Source organism: Pelophylax lessonae (genome assembly GCF_965119305.1).
Source record: "Pelophylax lessonae genome assembly, chromosome: 3".
Taxonomy (NCBI): Eukaryota; Metazoa; Chordata; class Amphibia; order Anura; family Ranidae; genus Pelophylax; species Pelophylax lessonae.
Genome location: NC_138770.1, coordinates 233,798,340 through 233,823,814, shown reverse-complemented (window position 1 = coordinate 233,823,814; position 25,475 = coordinate 233,798,340). Strand labels below are relative to the sequence as shown.

The window sequence follows — 25,475 nt, the reverse complement described above, 5'->3', positions numbered from 1 at the left end:
GTGGCTTGCAAGACCGGGTCCTCTTGAAACATCCGGTGGAGGCCCTGACTTTTGATCCCTTGTCTTGAGATCCTGAGAGACAAAGAGGCCGCTTAGGAGGCAAAGAGAAAGGCTCATGTCTAAGACAGGGCTCCTTGTCCTTGGTAGCCTGTGGAAGAAGAGTACTCTTCCCCCCGTGAGACCCTTAACAATGTCATCCAAGGAAGCTCCAAACAGGCGATACCCTACAAGAGGGAGATCAGATAAGGCCTTCTTAGAAGTCTAGTCCGCAGATCAGCATTTCAGCCAGACAATACGCCGAAAGACCACTGCTGATACAGACAGCCTAGAAATCCAAGGAGCCGCATCCAAAAGAGGCAACACAGACAAACTGGTGTAAAAGCTTAGCCCACTCGGTCAGAATTTGCAAAACCAGGGCAATAGTAATTACCTGCCTAATTGCCGAACCAGCCACAGTACAAGTATGACGGGCCAGAGCATCTGCCCTCTTATTAGCTGGACCTTGTAAAGGTTGGGGACTCCTCACCCAGGATGAAGGTATCTCAATTTAAACCTGGAAAACTGTGAGCCCACAACAGGTGGGACCGAACACCTTTTACGCAGTAAATCCTCATAAGGATATCGCAAGCAAAAAATGTCTAGCAACCACTGCGTTTTGGACAACCTGTTTTGTGACAATGTTGTCAAGGCAAGCAGAAAGAGGAACACCCTCGCCGCTTTGCAGGGCCTGTGGGTGCCAAAAGGACCTGGTGCCTTAGACACGGCTTCAGCGGCAACCTCTATTTTTAAAGTTTCACGCACTGATACAAACAGTACATCCACCAGCGCGGCTAGAGGAGCAGAGGAATCATCTGAACTATCTGAGCACTCAGGGTGCGTGGACACAGACCCAAAAAGGTCGCTATATAACTGAGCTCGCCTCAAAAACATAACGATCAGGGGAGGCCGCCAACTGCGATTTCCGCAAAGGGGACGCTGGCCAAGGGTCCACAAATGGTCTGACTACCTTGTTGGACCCCGCAAAAAAACAAGGGAGGGGGTCATCCTCCAAGCCCTCCATAGAGGACATAGCCCCCTTCAAAGGGGGCCCCCCGCCGGGACACGCAGGCAGGGTACCCCCGCTAAAACAAGGCAGGTGCCACACACCATAATGGGGAAAAGACTTTCATTAAAAATGAACAGCCCCCAAAGCGCCACCAGGTCCAAGGGAGGTGCCAAGCTGACCATATGGCCCAGCAGGCCGCGGCATAAATATTTGTGGGGGCCCAGCTCCAATAGCATGGATCTAGTAGGCCGCAAAATGTGGCCTAAATATTTGAGGGCACCTGGCTGCCAGGATGCGAGCCCCAGCGGAGCCGACCACCCAGGGGCAGCGGAGGGGAAGGCGGATGCCCAAACGTGAGGCAGTGGCTTCAGCCATGCTCACAGGGTACGCTTCACGTAATTCCCAAGTAGTAAGCCACGGCCTACATTTTTGGCCGGATTCGACCGCGTGAGCCCCGCGGATGCTAAACTATCTGCTCCCGCAGCACAACAACCGCCGCAGGGAGCCCCGAGGACATCCCCTGCCCCAGTTACCAACCCCCAGGGAACCCTTCTTAACCCCCCATTGCCCACTCCCTCGTAATGTGGGTGCTGTCAGCCAGGAGGAAACGCTGCGACTCCGGTCAAAGCCAGTTCCTGTGTGTCCTCGTAAGATGTTCAACTCGCAGGCCAGACCCCGTCCAGTAGGGCTATGTCACGGCCAGCCTAACGCAGAGCTGCGGACTGGGGGGATCCTAAGGATCTATATTATCCAGTTCGTCGCCAAGTCCGGCACTTGATTGTAGTTCTCACAGGAACAAAAAAAAGGAGGAAGAAAATGCCATCTAAAATGAAAAAATTGCCAGGACCAGAGATCCCAGCAAGGAACTAGGTCCTTACTCATGACTAGGCAGAAAAAAATTAAGTACCTATAGCAGGAAGTAGAAGTATACCCCCTGGGACTGCCCCATAGGCGTAGTAAATTTTTTTTTCCTGCCTAGTGTCCTACTCCTGTAGGGGGCAGCATAACCCAATGGTTAAAAAGAATCGGGAGCTGTGTCCATCAATTAACAAAAGAGAAAATAGATTTTTGCTCCAAATACAGAACGGTTTCTTCACAGTAAGGCCCCTTTCACACAGGCGGACCCCGTTCAGATCCGCCTGTCAGTTTTTTTTGGCGGATCTGAACGGACACCCCATGCATTCATTAGAAGTAGAAAACTGCACTCCGACTTGAAGATGAATAAAAATATATTTATTGAAGAATCCAAAAATCTATAGTTGACAAAAATATCAGAGACGGGACAAGACATAGTTGACACGTTTCACAAAATTAAATTTGCTTAATCATAACCCCATATATCACCCCATGCATCACTATGGGGCATCGGATGTCAGCGGAGACATGTCCGCTGACATCCGATCCGTCAAATCTGGACGGATGGAAACCCTATATTCCATCCGTCCAGCAGATCAGATCGGATGAGGACAGACAGTCCGTTCCCATCCGATTTCCCCATATAGAACAGCGGTACCTGACAGCTGTGTCTCAGCACACAGCTGCCATCCGACTGCTCAGCGGGGGATCGGCAGATCGATCACCCGCTGAGAAAAACGGAGTCTGCCTGACGGACTACCTGTGTGAAAGGGGCCTAAGAGCTATGAAAATGTGGAATGGACTCCCTCAAGAGCTGGTTCTGTCCAGCTCAGTAGATTGCTTTAAAAAGAGCCTGGATTCTTTCCTAAATGTACATAATATAACAGGATACTAACATTTATAGGTAAACTTGATACAGGGAATATTCGATTGCCTCTTGGAGGATCAGGAAGGAATTGTTTCGCTTGCTGGAGCAAATTGGATCATGCTTTGCTGCTGTTTTTCCTTCCTCTGGATCAACTGTGGGTATAGGATTGTGTATATATGGGATTTTATGATTTATTTATTTTTCCTTTTATTGGTTAATCTGGATGAACTTGTTTTTTTTTTTCAACCACTAACTATGTAACTCTTGGTGACATCAGGATCCTAGGCTACTGGATTGTAAGGTAGAAGACGCTGAAGTGACCAGTCTAGCAGTGGGGAAAGTTGGATGATCGGGTAGCAGATCATCCTGTATTGAACCCTTGGACCTAAACAAGCAAATACCTCTTGGAGTGCAGACACAGTCGTGCTGCAAGGGTAATTATTTAGTTGCCTGGAATAGGACTTTAATAAACTTCATTAAGCAATGTTTGTATCGGGAATTGTTTTTTGAAATTCCTATTTTACTGTTGGGGGAAAAAAATGTAATAGAATACTTTTCATTCCAATCGGTACAACACAGTGGTGATGGAAAAATTGACATTTTCTACTTTGACTGTTAAAAAATATCCAATATACAGTAAACCCCCCTCCATCGCGGGGGTTATGTTCCAGACCCACCAGCAAAAAGTGAAAATCAGCGAAATAGAAAGACTCAATTTAAATACACTCTAGGCAGGTTTTTATAACTTTCACTGTACTTTGAAAAGCATTTTAAGGTCTTTAACCACTTCAATACAGGGCACTTTCACCCCCTTCCTGTCCAGGCCAATTTTCAGCTTTTAGCGCTGTTGCATTTTGAATGACAATTGCGCGGTCATGCAACACTGTACCTAAACCAAATGTGTGTCATTTTTTTCCCACAAATAGAGCTTTCTTTTGGTGGTATTTGATCACCGCAAGGTTTTTTTTTATTTGTTTAGCAAAAAAGAAAAAGACCGAAAAGTAAAAAAAAAAAAGTTTTTTTTGTTTATGTTATACAATTTTGTAAATAGATACGTTTTTTCCTGCACTGATGAGGCTGCACTGACAGGCACTGATAGGCAGCACTGATGGGCACTGATATGCAGCAATGGTGGGCACTGATGGACGGTACCCATATATGGCAATGATGGGCAGCACTGATAGGGTCCCTGAGCCCTGATTGGCATCCCTGGTGGCCATGGGTGGGAATCCCTGGTGACCATTGGTGGGCATCCCTGGTGGCCATAGGGTGGGCAATCCCTGGTGGCCATAGAGTGGGCAATCCCTGGTGGCTCTAGTGGCATCCCCCAAGGGTCTGCACTGGTAATCAATGCTCTGATTACCAGCACATATACACTCCCCCCCCCCCCCCCCCCGTCAGGAGAGCTGCCGATCGGCTCTCCTCTACTCGTGCCTGTCAGGCACGAACTGAGGACAGCCGATAAACGGCACTTCCTATTTACTATGTGACCAGCTGTGATTGGACACAACTGGTCACATGGTAAAGAGCCATACGTCAGTAGGCTCTTTACCGGGATTGGAGATGCGGTGAGTCAGGATAGATTACCCGGGCAATCTATCCTGCTGGCCGTCATATGACGGCCAGTCAGGATAGGGCAATCACTTCCTGGCTGTCATTTTGCTATACGACGGGCGGGAAGTAGTTAACATGTAATTTGACATGTGAATTTTTCTACTTTTTATTTTAACTGCCCCTTTGACATATGATGTATTATTTGTGCACAACTGTAAAGCTGGCCGAAGATTATGTGATTTTCTTTCCTGCAAAGAAAATCGATTGATTCCCCCATCAACACTGACTACAAATCCCTCCCACAGAGTTATTGGGGAAGGTTGGGGCACGGGGAGCTGTGCCTGCTGGGAAAACACAGTGATTATCGTTAGTGGCTACAGCCACTGGCAATAATTGCATCCCAAAAATTCAACATGCTGCTTGTACCCAAGTTGATCGAAGGATCAACTTGGGTACAATCAGCCTGCGTATACATGGTTTAAATCTCGGCTGGTCCCTGCTAACCTGGCCGAGATTCAAGCAATCTCTCGCCAGCTTAACTTATGTGGTCACACAGTCACCTGATGATATTATATGTATGTGATGTTCTTTAGTGTACTGATCTGTTCATTAACTTGTTTTATGAAAAAAAGTGCAAAATAGAATATCCTTTCTTCAGTAAAATTATCTGACTAAAAATAATAAAACTTTTTCAATGATGGAGTGTGTCAGCAACCCGCACACCACAGGAGGTTCCTTTTATACTGTTGGCTGATGGCGGGGACACTGTGTGGCATGCCTTTCACTGTGACTAAATAAAAAATCTCTTCTTAAGTAACCATCATATCACATAAAGGCACCTTAGTGAAATTAACCTGTCTTCAAACAGGGTGAAGATTTTCAAAATGTAGTATCTGGTGGATTCTACGAACTAAAGTAAAAGTCCTATTTAAACCAATTTTGGCTTAAACCTGCTCCCACCAACATTATAAGCCCTATATACTAGCTACCCTGTAAAAGAAGGACATGTATACCTACCTAATCTAAGGGCGATCTGGTCCAGTCATGTAAATGGCTCCCAACGCTGGGTTCCGGGAAGAGGAGAGACAGTGAACAATGTATGCCCCATTAGCAAAGCCTGGCACACACCAAGTTGTTTTTTGTTCAATCCAGCAGGCTGAACGGGAAAAAAACAGACAAATCACCATACTAACACAAGTGATGTTATTACAGCGATCTCCCCTGCTTTGCTATGGTGTTCTGACAGGGGGACCGCCCACCCCCAGGACACACTGGTCAGTGCTGACAGCCATTGGCTGCTAGCGCTGATCGATGCTGGTTGCCAAGCATACTCGCTTGAGTCTAACGACCAGCTTCTGTCAGACATGGAGCTGTACACATGGGCCGAAAGTCGGACGGGTTCCAGCTAAACCAACCGTTTTTGGACGCTTTTCAGCCAAGAGGATCAGGGACACAGACAGACATGGTTTTGTGCTCTAGGGTTGAGAACTGGTTTAAGGGCTACTTTTTACATTTTATTTTACTTCATCTGTCCTCTTAAAGCTCAACTCCAGGAATTTTAAAGAATCCATCCTGGTAACCCCCCACTGAGCACTGCAACCCAGCCATTTCTTTTTTGTGTTTTGGGTAGGGTGGGCAGGTTTAGAACCTGTGTTAGGTTTTATTGCCTTCTTAGTACCCACTGGGTAGATTCCTCACTGAATTCATATGCTTGTGATCACACAGGAGATGATGGGAATCTCCCAACAGGGACAAAGGCAGCAATTTAAAAAAACAAAAAAACTTCACAAGACTGCATTTAACCCCGCCTCCCCCAGACTGCAAGGGTTACATGCTAGATACAGTGCCTTGCGAAAGTATTCGGCCCCCTTGAACTTTGCGACCTTTTGCCACATTTCAGGCTTCAAACATAAAGATATAGAACTGTAATTTTTTGTGACGAAACAACAAGTGGGACACAATCATGAAGTGGAACAAAATTTATTGGATATTTCAAACTTTGTTAACAAATAAAAAACTGAAAAATTGGGCATGCATAATTATTCAGCCCCTTTACTTTCAGTGCAGCAAACTCTCTCCAGAAGTTCAGTGAGGATCTCTGAATGATACAATGTTGACCTAAATGACTAATGATGATTAATAGAATCCACCTGTGTGTAATCAAGTCTCCGTATAAATGCACTTGCACTGTGATAGTCTCAGAGGTACGTTTAAAGCGCAGAGAGCATCATGAAGAACAAGGAACACACCAGGCAGGTCCGAGATACTGTTGTGGAGAGGTTTAAAGCCGGATTTGGATAAAAAAAGATTTCCCAAGCTTTAAACATCCCAAGGAGCACTGTGCAAGCGACAATATTGAAATGGGAGTATCAGACCACTGCAAATCTACGAAGACCTGGCCGTCCCTCTAAACTTTCAGCTCATACAAGGAGAAGACTGATCAGAGATGCAGCCAAGAGGCCCATGATCACTCTGGATGAACTGCAGAGATCTACAGCTGAGGTGGGAGACTCTGTCCATAGGACAACAATCAGTCGTATACTGCACAAATCTGGCCTTTATGGAAGAGTGGCAAGAAGAAAGCCATTTCTTAAAGATATCCATAAAAAGTGTTGTTTAAAGTTTGCCACAAGCCACCTGGAAGACACACCAAACATGTGGAAGAAGGTGCTCTGGTCAGATGAAACCAAAATCGAACTTTTTGGCAACAATGCAAAACGTTATGTTTGGCATAAAAGCAACACAGCTCATCACCCTGAACACACCATCCCCACTGTCAAACATGGTGGTGGCAGCATCATGGTTTGGGCCTGCTTTTCTTCAGCAGGGACAGGGAACATGGTTAAAATTGATGGGAAGATGGATGGAGCCAAATACAGGACCATTCTGGAAGAAAACCTGATGGAGTCTGCAAAAGACCTGAGACTGGGACGGAGATTTGTCTTCCAACAAGACAATGATCCAAAACATAAAGCAAAATCTACAATGGAATGGTTCACAAATAAACATATCCAGGTGTTAGAATGGCCAAGTCAAAGTCCAGACCTGAATCCAATTGAGAATCTGTGGAAAGAACTGAAAACTGCTGTTCACAAACGCTCTCCATCCAACTCACTGAGCTCGAGCTGTTTTGCAAGGAGGAATGGGCAAAAATTTTAGTCTCTCGATGTGCAAAACTGATAGAGACATACCCCAAGCGACTTACAGCTGTAATCGCAGCAAAAGGTGGCGCTACAAAGTATTAACTTAAGGGGGCTGAATAATTTTGCACGCCCAATTTTTCAGTTTATTACTTGTTAAAAAAAGTTTGAAATATCCAATACATTTCGTTCCACTTCATGATTTTGTCCCACTTGTTGATTCTTCACAAAAAATTACAGTTTAATATCTTTATGTTTGAAGCCTGAAATGTGGCAAAAGGTCGCAAAGTTCAAGGGGGCCGAATACTTTGCAAGGCACTGTATGTCTAGGGATTTAAGTACAGTATGGCATGCTCCAGTGCTCACCTCCTGTGCCCGAAGCTATTAATTTATTTATTAATAAAGGGGGGGGGGTGGCGGCACTTAGGAGGAGGCAGAAGATCCTTTTACAACTTTTCAGAGTGGTGGTACAGAGTGCTGCTTGTGTAAATGAGCCCCAAGTGTTGCCATGAGGCAAACGCTACCTGTTTGTCTTCAGCTTACAGAAAAATGTGAACAGCCATTACAGAAGTCTGTCTGAGATTACCTCACCAATTGTCTTCAGCTTATAGACACAGCCAACACTCATCACAAGAGCTGTATTAGTAGCTCCGTACATGTGAATAATGTGCTGTCACCATGTAAATCCAGAAAATGCATTTAACTAAAAAAGGACACGGGCAACACCTTGCTTAAGAAACCTGTATTTCAAGAAAAACTGAAATGCAAAATTCCATGCAAAATTCCATTGTACAGACAACCACACCTTTTTGAGATTCTTGATCTTTTTGTCAGTTTCAGGGTCTCCTGTTGTCATATTGGCTGGAGCATTATTCTGATTACTCTGCAAAACTTGCTCAGTGGGTTCATCTGCTTTGGCCTCCTAAAAAGGAAGTACACAATTCCACAATTAATGTACAGTCTAGTGCCAATTTGAATGATATTCTAGTTAATTATGTTATGAAATGAAGAGAGTCTCTGATATACCCCTTAGTGTTCAATATGGTTTACAGGACACTTTTTCAAACAACGTTACAGTGGATGTAAACCCCATTCATGAAGTTTGACCAGGGCACCTATATCTGTAGTGTTTACCTACCTCTAGTGTTTACCTATCTCTTGCCAAAGTTCTAATGCCCAAATTCACATCTCAGCCTTTTGTAGCTTGAAGCTCAAAAACGAAACGCTGGAGGAGAAAAAAATGTATTATTCTCTATGGAAACGGTTCACATCTCCACTCCAAGTCGCCTGAAGCTCAAAAAAGTTTTGAAGCTTTTTTTTGTAGCTCGAATCAGGCAGATTTGATCGTTTTGGCGTATTTTTTTCCCATATAAACAAATTACTATTACTATAATAATAATAGATTAGGGTTAGAGTTTTTAGCTATTTATTCTTTTTTTAAAACTTTTTTTAAGGGTTAGGGGTGGGGTCATTTATTTATTCTTACTTCGTACTCATTTAGTGAATGTATTTATTATAATTTATTTATGATTATGTTTATGTATTTATTTTACAAGCACTAGTACTAGTAGTATTTTTAAGTAATATTATTAGTATAGTAGTAGTATTAACACCCTAAGAAAAAAAAAAATAATATATAACCTTAACCCTAACCCCAACTCCTAATCCTAACCCCTTACCCAAACGAAAAAAAATAATTAATTAATAATAAAAAGTAAATGCTGATGAAAAGCTAAAAAAGCTGAAATGCCTAGCAACAAATGATGCAGATGATAGTTTTCTCTATTGGCTAATAAAAAAAAACGCCAAAGCTCAAAAATGCTGTATAAAAACGTGCATAAAAACGTGCGCAAAAACGCTCAGACACTATGCTCAGGTGCAAATGCAGCCTAAGTCCCGCGTCTTTCTGCTGCTCCAATCCTCTGTTATCAGCAAGATAACTTCTGACAAGATCTCCAACACAGGAGATAAAAGCAGCTAGAAATTTGTGTCAGGGAGGTCATTTAGAGACAGATAGGGCTGGACTGTGTATGAAAACCAGCCCTGGAAAAAATTACATACCAGCCCCATAGCATTGCGTCGTCATACCAGCACAACGCCATTTTCTTGTTCATAAAAGGTAAAATCATGCATTTTAAAGCACATTTAATGAGTGCATTATTTATAGATAAGACAGATATAAAAGCACCCCTCCCCCTATTACAATTCTGGTTCCCCCCCACCCCCTAATACAATGCTGATCCCCCCTCCCCGGTCCCCTCCTCCTAATACAATGCTGACCCTCTCCCCCCTAATAAAATTCTGACCCCCTCCCCAGCCCCCTCCCCCTTGTACAATGCTGATTCCCCCCCCTCACCCTAATACAATGCTCATCTCCCCCTAATAGAATGCTGAGCCCCCCTCCCCCTAATACAAAGCTGTTACCCCCCCGGCCACCTCCCCCTAATATAATGCTGTCCCCCCCGGCCCCCTCCTTGTAAATACAATGCTGTTCCCCCCCTAATACAATGCTGTTCCCTCCCCAGCCCCCTCCCCCTAATACAATGCTGCCACCCTGACACCCTCCCCCTAATACAATGCTGTTCCCTCCCCAGCCCCCTCCTCCTAATACAATGCTGTTCCCCCCCAGCCCCCTCCTCCTAATACAATGCTGTTCCCACCCCAGCCCCCTCCTCCTAATACAATGCTGTTCCCTCCCCAGCCCCCTCCTCCTAATATAATGCTGACCCCCTCCCTCTAATAAAATGCTCACCCCCCGATCCCCTTCTCCCTAACACAATGCTGATTTCCCCCATCCCCCAATACAATTCTGCCCCCCCCCCCTGGCCCCCTCCCCCTAATACAATGCTGTTTCCCCCTCCCCCTAAATTTGGGGGGGAAATCAGCATTGTACTAGGGGGAGGGGGCCAGGGGGGAATAGCATTGGGGCCCTAATACAATGCTGACTCTCCCCCCCAAAAGCAATGGATTAGGACGAGGCCCCCCCCCCCCCAAGCCCCTTTACTCTTACCTGGCTGTCTACAACAGGGCAGCCCAGGCTCAACACACTCAGTGTGTCTCAGACGACCTGCTGGCTGCTGCGATGGTGGCGTGGCGTCTATGTGGGAGGGAAGGGCGGGTTCGGATGCCGCGGCCCTTCATGCAGTCAGGAGATATGTCATATCTGCCGGCTGGCGGCTGCGCATACGACGTCATGCCGCTCAAGGCGGCTGGAGTAGGAATTAGGAAACAATCCGTGCAGTGCACCGGCCCAGCAGCGGCGGCTCCATCTAAAAGCGGCCCCAGGGCTGGCGGCCTACCGGGAAATTTCCTGGTATCCCGATAGGCCAGTCCGGCCCTGGAGACAGATAAGCAGAGAACTTGTCTATTCACAGCACAACTCTGCAAGTTTCTTCATCCCTCTGCCTATGTAGAGGGGGAGGTGTGTGCCTTTCCTCCACTCAGCTCAGACACAATGACTAGACTTCACACTCACTGCTGAATCAGGAAACAAAATTTGTAACACGATGTGCACTTTCTAAAGCTATAAAGCCGAAGACAGCAGATATACATGTAAAACTTATGTAGGGAGATTTGTCTCATCTGAGGCTGTTCACTTCAATGGGTATATGTGAGGGTTTACATCCACTTTATATATTCACGTTACATCAGAAAGACATTCAACAGATTGCAGATGTAAGCAAATGCATCGTTGCTGCAAAACATTACTGCTGAAGACCTAGCAATTTTACATGTAAAGGCCACAGGGGAACATTTAGTCTGGCAAAGAGTCTATCAGTAGCAACTAATATGAGTTCTTTTCTTGGTGACGTGACATCAAATTGGCTGCTCTAGGAAGTCACCAAATAAGCCTGTATGTCTCCCATGTTATTGATTATATACTATAAGTGCCTTGGCAAAAACTAGGCTAAATGAAAAGACAAAAGTTTTGTGCAGTTGCCATATTACCTGGAGGCAACTTGACTATATCCAAATGAACCAGTTAGGTGATGAGTCAAATTGGTACTGGCTGCACAGGACTACCCTGTGTAATGAGAATATGGAATACCTGTTTGGCGGCTTTCTTTGCCTCTCTCTTCTTTTGGTTTTTCAGAGCAGTTTTTGACACGGGTTTCTCAGTGGACTGAGGCTTTACACTTTGAGGAGGCTCATCTTCATGCTGTGTACAAAAAAATAAGTATAATTTAAAATACACTGTTCAAAAAAATTAAAGGAACACTTTGAAAACACATAAGATCTCAATGGGGAAAAATATCATTAGTATTAAACCATTATTGTTACTTAATTTCCTGTGCACTATTTAGACCAACAATGCATACATATATCCAATATCTTCAAAATTGTACATACATATTAAATATATTCCATAAAAGGTGCTCAGTGATTTCAGTGCAATCACAGATAAATAAATATATTTGGTGCATATATTGTAGAAATCGCGATGATGTGGAAACTATAAAAGTAAAGTAAAATAGAATAAAAAGTGTCTATATTATAATGCTATATACCAATAATCATACAGATTTATTCACAAAAAAGAAGTGCTTGGTGATTTCAGTGCAATCCCAGATCCTATAATTATTTCAAGTGCTGGTGCTGTGTATTCCTTCAAAAAATACACAGTGCATATACAATGATACTGTTTACCATTATCTAGCTAAAATAAAAGTGATTATTCAAAAGTGCTTAGTGCTGATAATTAGATAAACACAGTGCTGGTTTGTTTAAGGTACAAAACAAAACCACACAAACCAGTACTGTTTATCTAATTATCAGCACTAAGCACTTTTGAATAATCACTTTTATTTTAGCTAGATAATGGTAAACAGTATCATTGTATATGCACTGTGTATTTTTTGAAGGAATACACAGCACCAGCACTTGAAATAATTATAGGATCTGGGATTGCACTGAAATCACCAAGCAGTTCTTTTTTTGTGAATAAATCTGTATGATTATTGGTATATAGCATCATAATATAGACACTTTTTATTCTATTTTACTTTACTTTAACAGCCCATTCAGACTGGCGCAACACGACTTTGTGGGGCAACCTGTGAAGTCGCGGTGCACAGCGTGCACCGAGACTTCGGCGCGACTTGCACGGACTTCATATAATTGAAGTCAATGCAAGTCGCTTTCCAGGTCGCCCAAAAATAGTACAGGACCCTTTTTCTAAGTCGGAGCGACCGACCAAGTCGCCTGACAAGTCGCGCTAGTCTGAATGGACTTATTAGTTTCCACATCATCACGATTTCTACAATATATGCACCATATATATTTATTTATCTGTGATTGCACTTAAATCACTGAACACCTTTTATGGAATATATTTAATACCGTATGTATGTAATGTATGTACAATTTTGAAGATATTGGATATATGTATGCATTGTTGGTCAAAATATTGCACAGGAAATTAAGGAACATTAATGGTTTAATACTAATTATATAATTATCCTTGAAGCGCAGTATTCCCCCCATTTATAATTATCCATACTGTCTGAGGTACCAGTCACTATACAAGCAGCATCAGGGATAAGTAATTTATATTTATATCTAATTTTATAATATTAACCAGATCCCACGACAGCGCAAGAATCACACACAAATTATTGGAAAAATATCATGCTGGATATCTATTCTGATATGAACTGGGTAATGTGTTAGGAAGGAAAGAATGCCACATCATTTGATGGAAATGAAAATTATCAACCTACAGAGGGCTGAATTTAAAGACACCCTGATAATCAAAGTGAAAAAATGATGCAGCAGGCTAGTCCATTTTGCTGAAATTTCATTGCAGCAACTCAAAATGGTACTCAGTAGTTTGTATGGCCCCTATGTGCTTGTATGCATGCCTGAGAACGTCAGGGCATGCTCCTAATGAGGCAGATAGTGTCCTTGGGTATTTCCTCCCAGATCTGGACCAGGGCATCCCTGAGCTCCTGAACAGACTGAGGTGCAACCTGGCAGCGCCGGATGGACTGAAACAGAATGTCACAGAGGTATTCTATTGGATTTAGGTCACAAAAGCATGGGGACCATTCAATGGTATCAATTACTTCATCCTCTATGAACTGGCTACATACTCTCACCACATGAGGCCGGGCATTGTCACGCACCTGGAGGAACCCAGGACCCATTGCATCAGCATAGGATCTGACAATGGGTCCAAGGATTTAATCCCATTGCCTAATGACACTCAGGGTGCCATTGTCTAGCCTGTAGAGGTCTGTGTGTTCCTCCATGGATATGCCTCCCCAGACCATCACTGACCCACCACCAAACCGGTCATGCTGAACGATGTTACAGACAGCATAACATTCTTCACGGCTTTACCAGAGCCTTTCACGTCTGTGCTAAGGCTGAACCTGCTCTCATCTGTGAAAAGCACAGGGCGCCAGTGGAAGATCTGCAAATTCTGGTGTTCAATAGCAAATGCCAATCAAGCTCCACAGTGCCAGGCAATGAGCACAGGACCCACTAGAGGACATCCGGCCCTCAGACCACCTTCATGAAGTCTGTTTCTGATTATTTGGTCAGACACATTCACACCAGTGGCCTGCTAGAGGTAATTTTGTAGGGCTCTGGTCGTGCTCATCCTGTTCCTCCTTGCACAAAGGAGCAGATGGGTTAAGGACCTTCTACGGCCCCTGTCCAGCTCTCAGAGTAACTGCGTGTCTTCTGGAATCTCCTTCACACTCTTGAGACTGTGCTGGGAGACACAGCAAACCTTCTGGCAAAGGCACATATTGATGTGCCATCCTGGAGGAGTTGGACAGCCTGTGCAACCTCTATAGGGTCCTGGTATCGCCAAATGCAAAACTAGTGAAACACAGTCAGAAAAGATGAGTAGGGAAAAAAAGTCAGTGGCCTCCACCTTTAAAACCACTCCTTTTTTAGAGTCATCTCATTGTTGCCTATCTAGTGCACCTGTTCATTTTATTAACACCAAAACAGCTGAAACTGATTAACAACCCCCTCTGCTACTTAACTGACCAGATCAATATCCCAGGAGTTTGATTGACTTGATTCTATGCTCTGATTAAAAAGCGTTCCTTTAATTTTTTTGAGCAGTGTATATGGTTTCCATGTGCATTGTTTTAACATAAACCTGTGGCAATACTTTTTAAAAAGTCTTCTGAAACTTAATGGTTGGCATAGCAAACCATGACTGTGATGATTCAAATAGTATGAGTAAGGAGGAAGGCAGACGTAGCAACTAAGAAAGCTGCATAATTTGCGCACCTTATAAACCTACCAACCCTTCACTATGATTGGTGGCTTTATTGGCCAAAAAAACATGCAGGAGGGGGGTCATGAACAACACTACCAAGAACTGTAAAAATCAGCATGTTACAGCTTTATGGGATTTTGGGCTACTACAGCACTGGAGTAGTCACATAAAATGGACAGCCAGTGTCAGACATCTGCATCCTGATGCTGCACCACCCCCTTTATTCCCTTTCAGGCACTGGAGGATTGCCTTTAAAGCAGACCTTAAACAAGTAATTGTCAACTTATGAGGTATGGGGGCCTCAACTGTGGCCCCTGACATTGCCAAAGGGCCACATGCTACAAGACTAGTGCAAAATATGAATGGGCTGAATATGGCCCTCTGGCCACAGGTTGGGCACCAGGGTCTTAAACCAATTAAAAATTATGTCCTCCCTGAGGCCAGTGCACATGAGTGTGTGTTTATTAAAAGTCAGCAGCTACACTTTTTGTAGCTGCTGACTTTCAATAAACACAGAAACTGCTGGAACACCACTTTATTGCGGTTTATAACCAGCAAACAGAAGCCAGCTTCTTTTATAGTGTTTAGGTCAGAGGTAATGAATTAAAATTTATAGAGGTCCAGGTCAGTAAAATATTATTCCAGCAGAGGTCTGGATCACATGCTTGTGTGATGATCTTTCACATCACAGCCCCCCCTCTCACAGAGAAACATGCTGCACTTAAGCAGAAATGCAGGGATGCCATTCGTTCTTAATATAGCACCCCCACACATAGGCACCTATAGCATATTTTTGAGTGTGCAAAACCACATGTTGCTGCAGCGCCATGTGACTTGGTATGGTGCCATATTAAAAAAAAAAAAAAAAAAAAAAAAAGAAAACTACTTTCCCTGCGTTTGTCACGAGTAAGACAGCCCATTAACATTAATGCATGCACTTGCCTGCACAGATCTGAACTGAGCCTCATATCACAATCCATTCTTTTATCAGTGTCCTCAGCACGCCCCCCCCTTTCACATCACAATCTACCTTACATAGACAGGGCAGAGGGCTGGATGCACAGCAGGTCTGGACAGAGGGTGGGCGCTGCAAACTGGTGATTGCTTGCTAGGACCACTCTGCATCATAGCAACCAATCCCCCGCTCGTTAGCTCAGCAGTCCCTACCCTATCCAGAGCTCTCCCACCCTGTTGTTGGCTCTAAAAAAAAAAAAAAAAAAAAGAGGCCTATCCCCAGATGACATATTTTGAAAAGAAATGCCTACGGTGGGGCCTACGATGGTGACGTCATCACGTGACCCTAATTCAATTGGTTGGTGTTTGTGAGAGCCCAGGGGAAAGCCTATAGCCTATAGGAAGGCTGCAAGTCTCTGCCATTTGTTTGAATCATGCTTTTACGCTGTGTTATACTACAGAATCTTGTAAGTGCAAACATTGACCTTTATCAATAAACTGGCTTTTTGATACTGCACTTATGGAAGCACTTTCTGATTTGGTCTTCAATCGAGTTCTCTGAGTGGATTAGGTTGATATGGTCCGAGGGGGACCCATTTCCCGTGGCCTGGTCTGACCACCTGTAATTTAGTGGTCATCTACCTTTGGTAAGCAGCCTGTGTTACTCACTTCAAGTGCGTAGTAGGAACATCTTGGTCACTCTCTGTTTAAATCACTTACTTCCTCCCTCACCTGTGGTGGTTTCCCGTATAGATCAATGAGAAGGACTTGTCTGTTTATCTGCTGCTATGGACATTTCTCCTTTGGCCTATATACTTTCTCATATACCTTTTTAATATTTGTGTTTTTATGGATGTATTTATTCACAATTCATTGGTGGTACTTACTCATGTTCAATTTTGCTTATACTAACTTTTTTATTTTAGCGCTGCACTGGTTCTACTTCTATTGATTTGTAGTGTGTATCCTTACTGTAGCACAGTGATTTTTTGTTTCTGATTAAACAGCTAAATACACAAATGAAATGCATATAAGGGAGCTGGTTTACTTGCAAAAGGATTTGTATTTCTGTCCACCCATTAATAATATGTACACAGCCCTACCACACAGCACAGCCCTATCTAGATCAAGAAGGGACCGGATAATTTTCTGCTGCAGTTAAAGTGACCATCACTAATCCCAAAGTAAATTAAATGTTCTGCGGCTATACAGTGAAAGGAGAAGCAGCAGACTGATGAGCTCATCTCATTGTCACCCTGTTGTCTATTCGTATCGGCATGTCCGTTGTTAGTACATGAGCACTGCAACACAAGTGATTGGCTCCTTGTACTGCTTCTACCTCTCTCAGTCTGAGATTTTCTGTACAGGAACTGCAAGGGGCTTATACCAGGTCAAATTCAGTTACTTACAATACCCTTAATATATTAATATATAATTAATGATGTATTAATGAATACAAAACTGCATAATGTTTTTAGACTACGGGTACCTACCAGCTTATAACTAGTGACTGGCTTGTTCCTCAGTGCTGGCGGCCTGTATGCTTGAGCTGGTTTGCTCTCTTCTGCTGGTTTTTCCCCAGGTACAGGCTGATAAGTAATGGGCTTTGCTGGAAAGACTCCATCTGTAAATGGCTGCCAGGACACCTGCCACAGTTCTGTATTGTCTGGTACATCATATTTATGTAATATAGAACCTGTGTAGTGCCAGATCTTATAACCATTTCCAACTCGCAACCTTGGAGAACATGTAGCAGTGACAATATTCTCCCCATTGGGGCACCAGGCAAAATAGGTTGCATCAGAAGCTGTTGGTTTGGAAATAAGTTTGTAATTTTTGATGTCCCAAACTTCCATTTGACCTCTCAGGTTACCAAACCCAGCTAGCACCAATATATGTCCTTGAGGGCTGTAGAAGGCAGCATTCCGAGGACCCGTTCCAAAATCGAATATGGGATCACATTTTATGTTGAAAACAGTAGCTTTGGCTGGCATAAAGCCATAAACAGCACAAAATTCTGTTGAATTTTTGTTCCACACAACATCATAAATGGGACCATTTTTAGCTGGAGAAGGAAAACAGAAAGAGTAGAACATTTAATTTCAATCAATACAGGTTTTTAGCAACCAAAACCAGCACACCAAGTATCAATGAAACACAAGTCTAACAATTCTGTTGTGAATTAAAATGTATGTAAAGCAAAAATATTTTTTCTTTTGGACAGAGTGGAGAGTTAGAGCATATGTAAAGTTTTTATTGCCGTCTCACTGTTAGGGAAATTCCCCTTTAAATAAAAAAACAAACCAATAAAAAAAAAAAAACTTAACAGGAGTTTGAATCAGTACAAATTATATCCAAAACGAAAAAAAAGGTTCTAGATATTCTTTAACCCTTAAGATTCACTACCAGTAGATTTACATCCCGATGAGGTATATAAAACTATATACTGTATTCACTAGCAGTAAGGTGGACTATAATAGGCACTTGTACCTACACATTTACCAGTAGAAATACACACTAGAGAGTGCACATTCATGTACACAGTGCATATATTGTGACCAAGCTGTTACCAATGGCCATGGTGAAAAGGTGAGGACCTAACACCATATTTACAGTTGTGGCAGTTCACAGTGATCTGACAGCACAGCAAACACTTAACAAATTAGTTTTATCTGAACAGTGCCCTGTTAATAAAGAATACATTTCCTACTGAAGGCAATTTGCTACAACTGACTCCTGCATTTCACTGCCTGGCAAAAATATGAAAAATGAAAACCATTCACCACTAAAGCTTTCTAACCAGGATCACTTTCGTTTTGGTGAGAACAACTAAAAGCAGTCATAAAGGAGTTAACAGTAACCGCTAAAACAGCCGCTAGCAATATTCGCATGTAAAATCTGACAGGCTGGTTGTACCCAAGTTGATCAATCAACTTGGGTACATTTAGCCTGTCTATACATGGATTGAATCCCAGCAGGTTCCAGCTGAACTGGCCAAGATTTGAACCATCTTTGGCAGGCTTAAGAAACAGAGTTGTCTTCTGGGTTTAATCCGATCCTTTGAAGAGCTCTGCCAATAACATTTAGCCAAAATAGCAGCAGTTTTGGCAGTAAATCTAGTTTTCTTGCATATCTATAATTTTAAAGTGCACCTAAAGTAACATTTACCCCCGGTTCACACTGGTGTGATTCGGGAAACCCTGTGATTCAGTTATGGTTCCCGCATTGCGCCTAAAGCGCAAACTGGTTCACACTGAGATCTGCGAACCGCTGGGGGTGTCGATGTACAGTTAATGACACCCCCAGATCGGTTTACAGAAAGCAGTACAAACATTGAAATGGTGCAGGAATCGGATCACATAGGTGTTAACACCCATGCAATCCGATTTCCATGCAGGCCAAAAAAAAAAAAAAAAGAGTCCTGCACCATTTTGGTGCGAATGCGATGTGATTTCAGCAATGCAGTGCGAATCACATGCGATGTTTAACATTGCACCAATGTGAACCCAGCCTTAAGGTCTGCTGCTCCACCTTGGTACACCTATAAAAAGAAAAAACACTTACAAACCTGCAATACTTATCTGTTTGCTAGACTGAATTCCCTTTGGGTCTGACCAACCACTGCTTTTCTGTCACGTCCAGTTTTTTGCTGCAGTCACCTAGCCTAGGTGGATGAGCTGCTAATTTTTAATAAAAAGACACTTACATATCCAGGGATCCAGCGTTGTCCTCACCCAGGCTGGTTCTCTGCCATTCTTTGGTCACCGGTGCCAGCATGTTTACTGTGGGAAGCCGGCTGGGACACCTTGTGGCTTCACAGCCAGCTCCCTACTGTGCATGCGCAAGCTGCACTGCTCTCTGTGAATGGTCCCGCGATTTGTTGCGGATTGGGTGTTTTGGAGAACTGCCACTGGATTCGCCTAGGTGACTCCAGTGGAACTGAAAGGGAGCACCTGCCAGAAATAGGGACCTGTTCCCTATTAAAAAAAAAAAAAAAAAAAGCCTCCAAAAGTTAAAAATAGTGTATGGTCACCAACTTGCCCCAAAGTCTACAGAATGGAAAATAAGCAACAGCATACCAATGAGGTCACTTTACTCTAACCTACAGTGAGAAAGCTCCCAGTGTGACTAGCACAGTGAAATCTAGCAAAGCCTTCTGGATGTGCCTATTCTCAGTCTATCTCCTGGAGTGAATGGAAACATGAGCATATAACAGTGGGAACTTACCTAAACTGGAGCAGACAGAAACTGGAGCAGTAAAGCATGGTAAACAATCAGCTTCTAGTGATTACAAGATGACGTCACCCCAGGCATATGCGGGAGTGCAGTCAGGTCAGCATTGCTGAAACTCTACATTAATCTGCATGTGCGCAGCTCAGTGTACACTGTGGCCAGGCAGGTAAGCAACTTTAATTGTTTTCATTTTAACGGTCATCATGAATAGCTTTCATTCATGACTCATTGTTTACTATTGTGAATGCTGTGATTGTGAATACTACAGCTATCGCTTGGTACAGAGCCGCAGTGATGGGCCCTGCACCATGTGATCACTGTGACCGATCAGAGATCACAATAGTAAGCAAGCTGTCACGAATGAAAGCCATTCATGACAGCTGTGTTTACTTTTTATGTGTTCGCTGTGATTGGCCACAACGATTACATGTTACCTGAGCCAATTAAAGCAGTTCGGTACACAGCGGTCACAGGATTGCGCCACAAGTCTGGCTGTATATGTACATTGCCTGGACGAGAACTGGTTAAAGTGGTTGTAAAGTCACTGAGGACAATTACTGGTATCCTATCTGTTATAGCAAGCTATACAGTGCAGTGTATGCTTCATAGTCTCATAGGTCCATCCAGTTCAACCTGTGTAGGTGTATGTGTGTCAGTGTTGATAATCATTTCCCATATCCCTGTATGTTGTGTTAACTAAGATGCAAGTCCAAGAGTCTTTATAAACAATCAATACTCCCCACTGACACCACCAATTGTGGAAGAGAGTTCCACATCCTTCTTGCACTGACAGTGAAAAAAAACCCCTATGCAGCTTAAGGTTAGACCGCTTCTCTTCCAGTCTTCCTGTGTTTTTTTGTCATATCTCCTCTGAAGCGTCTCTTCTCCAGGGAGAACAAGTTTAGTGCTTATAGCCGTTCCTTGTAATTGAGGTCCTCCAGTCCCCTTGTTCATTTTGTTGCCCTTCTCTGCACTTTTCTAGTTCCAGCACATCCTTCCTGAGGACCTGTAACCATAACTGGACTGAATACTACAGATGTGGTGGAACCAGTTTTATTAGGTGACAGGATTATAATGTGATTTTTTAAAATGATAAAGCTAAAATACCTGATTTCACAGCACCACTGTGCACTCACATTACCTCCCGCCCCTCTCCTTCCCTGATCTAAGGACTACAGTCAAGGACTGACTTTTTATACAAAAGTATACCTAACTGGCTTCCTACATAACTTGTCTTGTTTCCTTTCACATTATCAAACTGTACAGACTGAAATTCATTAAGAAAATGTGTTCATTACACTTACGTAACTGTACAACAGCACTTTCCCCATTCACTGCAATGTAGTGCAGTGTCTGCTCTCCATAGTAAGAGGCTCCTGTTTTGTCCACATCAGTGCTGGCAGTGACTAGTACCGCAGTAGCTGTTACATAAGAAACATAAAACAGTGTTTTACGGTGAGACAAGAGGAAGTCATGAAGCTTAAAATGACCTGGCAGAAAAGATGAAGCATAGTTCTCCTTTTAAAACAACATTTTTTTTTTTTCCTTGCTAAAACCTTGTACAACAATACAATGCCATCAGCAGAACATTGAAGCAAGCTACAGCAATGCAGCAAAACCATTACATGATAGGCTAAGCAAAGCATCAAGACATTTTTGAATTAACTGCCTCGTAAACACTAGCAGGTTGCTGGAGGATACTAGGATATAGCTGATGGCTTTAAAAACGACTGCAGTAATTAAAGTATACCTACCAGTACATAAAACTACCTTCACTGACATCATCATCGAAATGCAGACCCACTTGAGTACCTACATCTAACTCCTTTATCTAACTTCTCATCACCCTGGATGCCTCAAAACCCAAGAAACTGAAATAGGCAATACAATTCAAGTGCTGGCCTTCTCCTTCTGCAAATAGTCACTGGTGACCTCTGCATTTAGTAGGTAAGTAATAAGGCTGTTTCTGGTCATGTTTACTTGACACTTTCCAGCTATTAGACTGCATATGAAAAAATGTGTTTTAAAGAAAACCTGTTATGATCTCAATAAGGGGTTGTCTTTTCTAACCCCAGGTTCTTTATATACTCTTATTGCAATGTATAATATAAACAGTTTAGTAGATAAAAATTACCTTTTGAATTCCATAACATGGTGACTCGGTCTGCTTTGAAGAAACTCTTATTTGCTAGTGCTGACTGTGGTCCGCTGAAGTTAGGATATTGGTAAAGTCTCACAAATGATGGAGCTCCTTTGCTTCCAGGAACATACACTGCTACCTAGATAGGCGAAAAAAGATCACCAGTGCTTCTTGTGTCAATACCAATAAAAAACTGCAGTTTACATTTTGTATGGAAGAGGTCTTTTTTTTTTTGTCTCATTAAGTCTAGACTAACGAGTAGAGCGTTTGGTCACTCAGATAACTGGTTAAAGCGGTATTAAACCTAAAGCCAAAAACGTAATATATTGCAGCTTACCAATCATTAGATGTGGTGGCTTCATTAGTTTTCTTTTTTAGGCGTTTCTCTGTTTTCACCTGGTGATTAGGCCGGTAACACACCACCTGTATTATACAGACACTACTCTGGATGTAATGAGCACAGGTGTCAGATGTAGACAGCAGCGTTGTCAGTCTGGGGGCAAGGGGAGCGTTGGATACTAGCAGATTTAAATACAATGAGAAATTGAAGCTGAACTCTATCGTACACCTTATAATCAGTTACAGCAACAGTTTTTTCCATCGGGATAAAGGTTTTACATAAATAAATAAAAACGGACCAATTAAAGCACCCCAAGCCCGTGTTACATGGGTTGTCTTATCCTTGTAACAGCAAGAGAGCTTTTCTGTTGAAAACAGACTTATTGGCTGGATCACCTGATGAAAATAGAAGAAAGACTAAAAAAGGAAACTAATGCAGCCATCACATCTAAGAAATGAGAAGCTGCAATATTATCATATAAGCTGCAATATAATAATATAAGCTGCAATATAATAAATGTTTGCTTTTGGGTTTGATATTGCTTTAAAGGAGAAGTTCACTTATACAGATGCATCTAAAAAAATTAGAATATCATCAAAAAGTTAAATTTATTTCAGTAATTCAATTCAAAAAGTGAAACTCATATTATATAGATTCATTACACGCAGAATTATATATTTCAATTATTTCTTTATTTTAATTTTGATGATTATTGCTCACAGCTAGTAAAAACCCAAATCTTAGATAATTAAAAGATTGTAAAAAAAGTTCAATATTGTAGACTCGTGGTGTCAAACTCTAATCAGCTAATTAACTCTAAACAACTGTAAAGATTTCCTGAGCCCTAAAATGGTCTCTTAGTCTCGTTCAGTAGGTTACACAATCATGGCGAAGATTGCTTACTTGACAATTGTTCAAAAGACAGTCATTGACACCCTCCACAAGGAGGATAAGTCACGAAAGGTCATTGCTAAAGAAGTTTGCTGTTCACAGAGTGCTGTATCCAAGCATAATAAATAAGCATAATGGAAAGTTAAATGGAAGGAAAAAGCATGGTAGAAAAAGGGTGCACAAGCAACAGGGATAACCGCAGTCTTAAAGGATTGTGAAGAAAAGGTCATTCAAGAATTTGGGGGAGATTCACAAGGAGTAAACTTCAGCTGGTGTCAGTGCTTCAAGAGCCACCACACACAGTGGAGAGGCACAGAATCCAAGCTGCATGAAGTCCAGTGTGAAGTTTTCACAGTCAGTGATGATTTGGGGAGCCATGTCATCTGCTGGTGTTGGTCCACTGTGTTTTATCAAGTCCAAAGGCAGCGCAGTCCTCTACTAAGAAATTCTAGAGCACTTCATGCTTCCCTCTTCTGACCAGCTTTGTGAGACGATGCGGATTTCATTGTCCAGCAGGACTTGGCACCTTCCCACACTGCCTAAAGTACTTATACCTGGTTTAATGATCATCACTGTGCTTGATTGGTCAGCAAACTCGCCTGACCTAAACCCCATAGAGAATCTTTAGAGTATTGTCAAGAGTAAGATGAGAGAAACTACACCCAACATTGCAGATTAGCTGAAGGCCGCTATCAAAGCAACCCGGGCTTAGATAACATCTCAGCAGTGCCACAGGCCGATCGCCTCCATGCCACATCGCACTGATGCAGTAATTCATGCAAAAGGAGCCCTGTCAAAGTATTGAGTGCATACTATACTGTACATGAACATACTTTTCAGTAAGCCAACATTTCTGTATTAAAAATAATTTTTTTTATTGGTCTTAAGTAATATTCTAATTTTCTGAGATAATGAATTTTGGGTTTTCAATAGCTGTAAGCCATATTCAAAATTAAAAGATAGAAATGCTTGAAATACAGTGCCTTGAAAAAGTATTCATATCCCTTGAAACACCACACTTTTCAGATATTTGTAAACAATTTTTACAACCATTTATCATTTTCCTTCGACTTCACAATTATGTGCCACTTTGTGTTGGCCTATCACATAAAATCCCTAAAAAATACATTTACGTTTTTGGTTATAACATGACAAAATGTGGAAAATTGCAAGGGGTATGAATACTTTTTCAAGGCACTGTATATCACTCTGTTTGTAATGAATTTACACTGAACACAATTATAAACGAAACACTTTTGTTTTTGCTCCCATTTTTCATGAGCTGAACTCAAAGATCTAAGACTTTTTCTATGTACACAAAAGGCCTATTTCTCTAAATTTTGTTCAAAATCTGTCTAAATCTGTGTTAGTGAGCACTTCTCCTTTGCCGAGATAATCCATCCACCTCACAGGTGTGGCATATCAAGTTGCTGATTAGACAGCATGATTATTGCACAGGTGTGCCTTAGGCTGACCACAATAAAAGGCCACTCTAAAATGTGCAGTTTTACTGTATTGAGGGGAGGGGTCCGAAAACCATTCATTATCTGAGGTGACCACCATTTGCCTCATGCAGTACAACACATCTCCTTCGCATAGAGTTGATCAGGTTATTGATTGTGGCCTGTGGAATGTTGGTCTACTCCTTTTCAATGGCTGTGCAAATTTGCTGGACGTTGGCAAGACCTGGAACACACTGTCGTATACGCCGATCAAGAGCATACCAAACATGCTCAATGGGCGACATGTCCAGTGAGTATTCTGGCCATGCAAGAACTGGGATGATTTCCACTTTGAGGAATTGCGTACAGATCCTTGCAACATGGGGCCATGCATTATCATACTGCAACATGAGGTGATGGTCGTGGATGAATGCCACAACAATGGGCCTCAGGATCTCGTCACGGTATCTCTGTGCATTCAAAATGCCATCAATAAAATTCACCTGCGTTCGTTGTCCATAACATACGCCTGCCCATACCATAAACTTACCGCCACTATGAGTCACTCAATCCACAATGTTGACATCAGCAAACTGCTCACCCACACAACGCCATACACGCTGTCTGCCATCTGCCCTGTACAGTGAAAACCGGGATTCATCTGTGAAGAGAACACCTCTCCAAAGTGCCAGATGCCATTGAATGTGAGCATTTGCCCAATTAAATTGGTTACGATGATGAACTGCAGTCAGGTTGAGACCCCCGATGAGAGA

At 42.6% G+C, this 25,475-nt stretch overlaps 1 protein-coding gene across 1 annotated transcript in view; it reads right to left on the bottom strand.

Annotated features, from left to right (window-relative positions):
* Positions 1 to 25,475, bottom strand: part of EIF2A (eukaryotic translation initiation factor 2A) — a 138,280-nt gene that overhangs the window by 15,972 nt on the left and 96,833 nt on the right. Inside the window, exons 8-12 of the mRNA XM_082248882.1 lie at positions 22,024 to 22,168; positions 21,194 to 21,310; positions 17,150 to 17,721; positions 11,511 to 11,621; positions 8,268 to 8,384 (exon numbers count right to left, since the gene is read on the bottom strand). Coding sequence (XP_082105008.1) covers positions 8,268 to 8,384; positions 11,511 to 11,621; positions 17,150 to 17,721; positions 21,194 to 21,310; positions 22,024 to 22,168 — 1,062 coding nt within the window. The remainder of the gene's footprint in view (positions 1 to 8,267; positions 8,385 to 11,510; positions 11,622 to 17,149; positions 17,722 to 21,193; positions 21,311 to 22,023; positions 22,169 to 25,475) is intronic.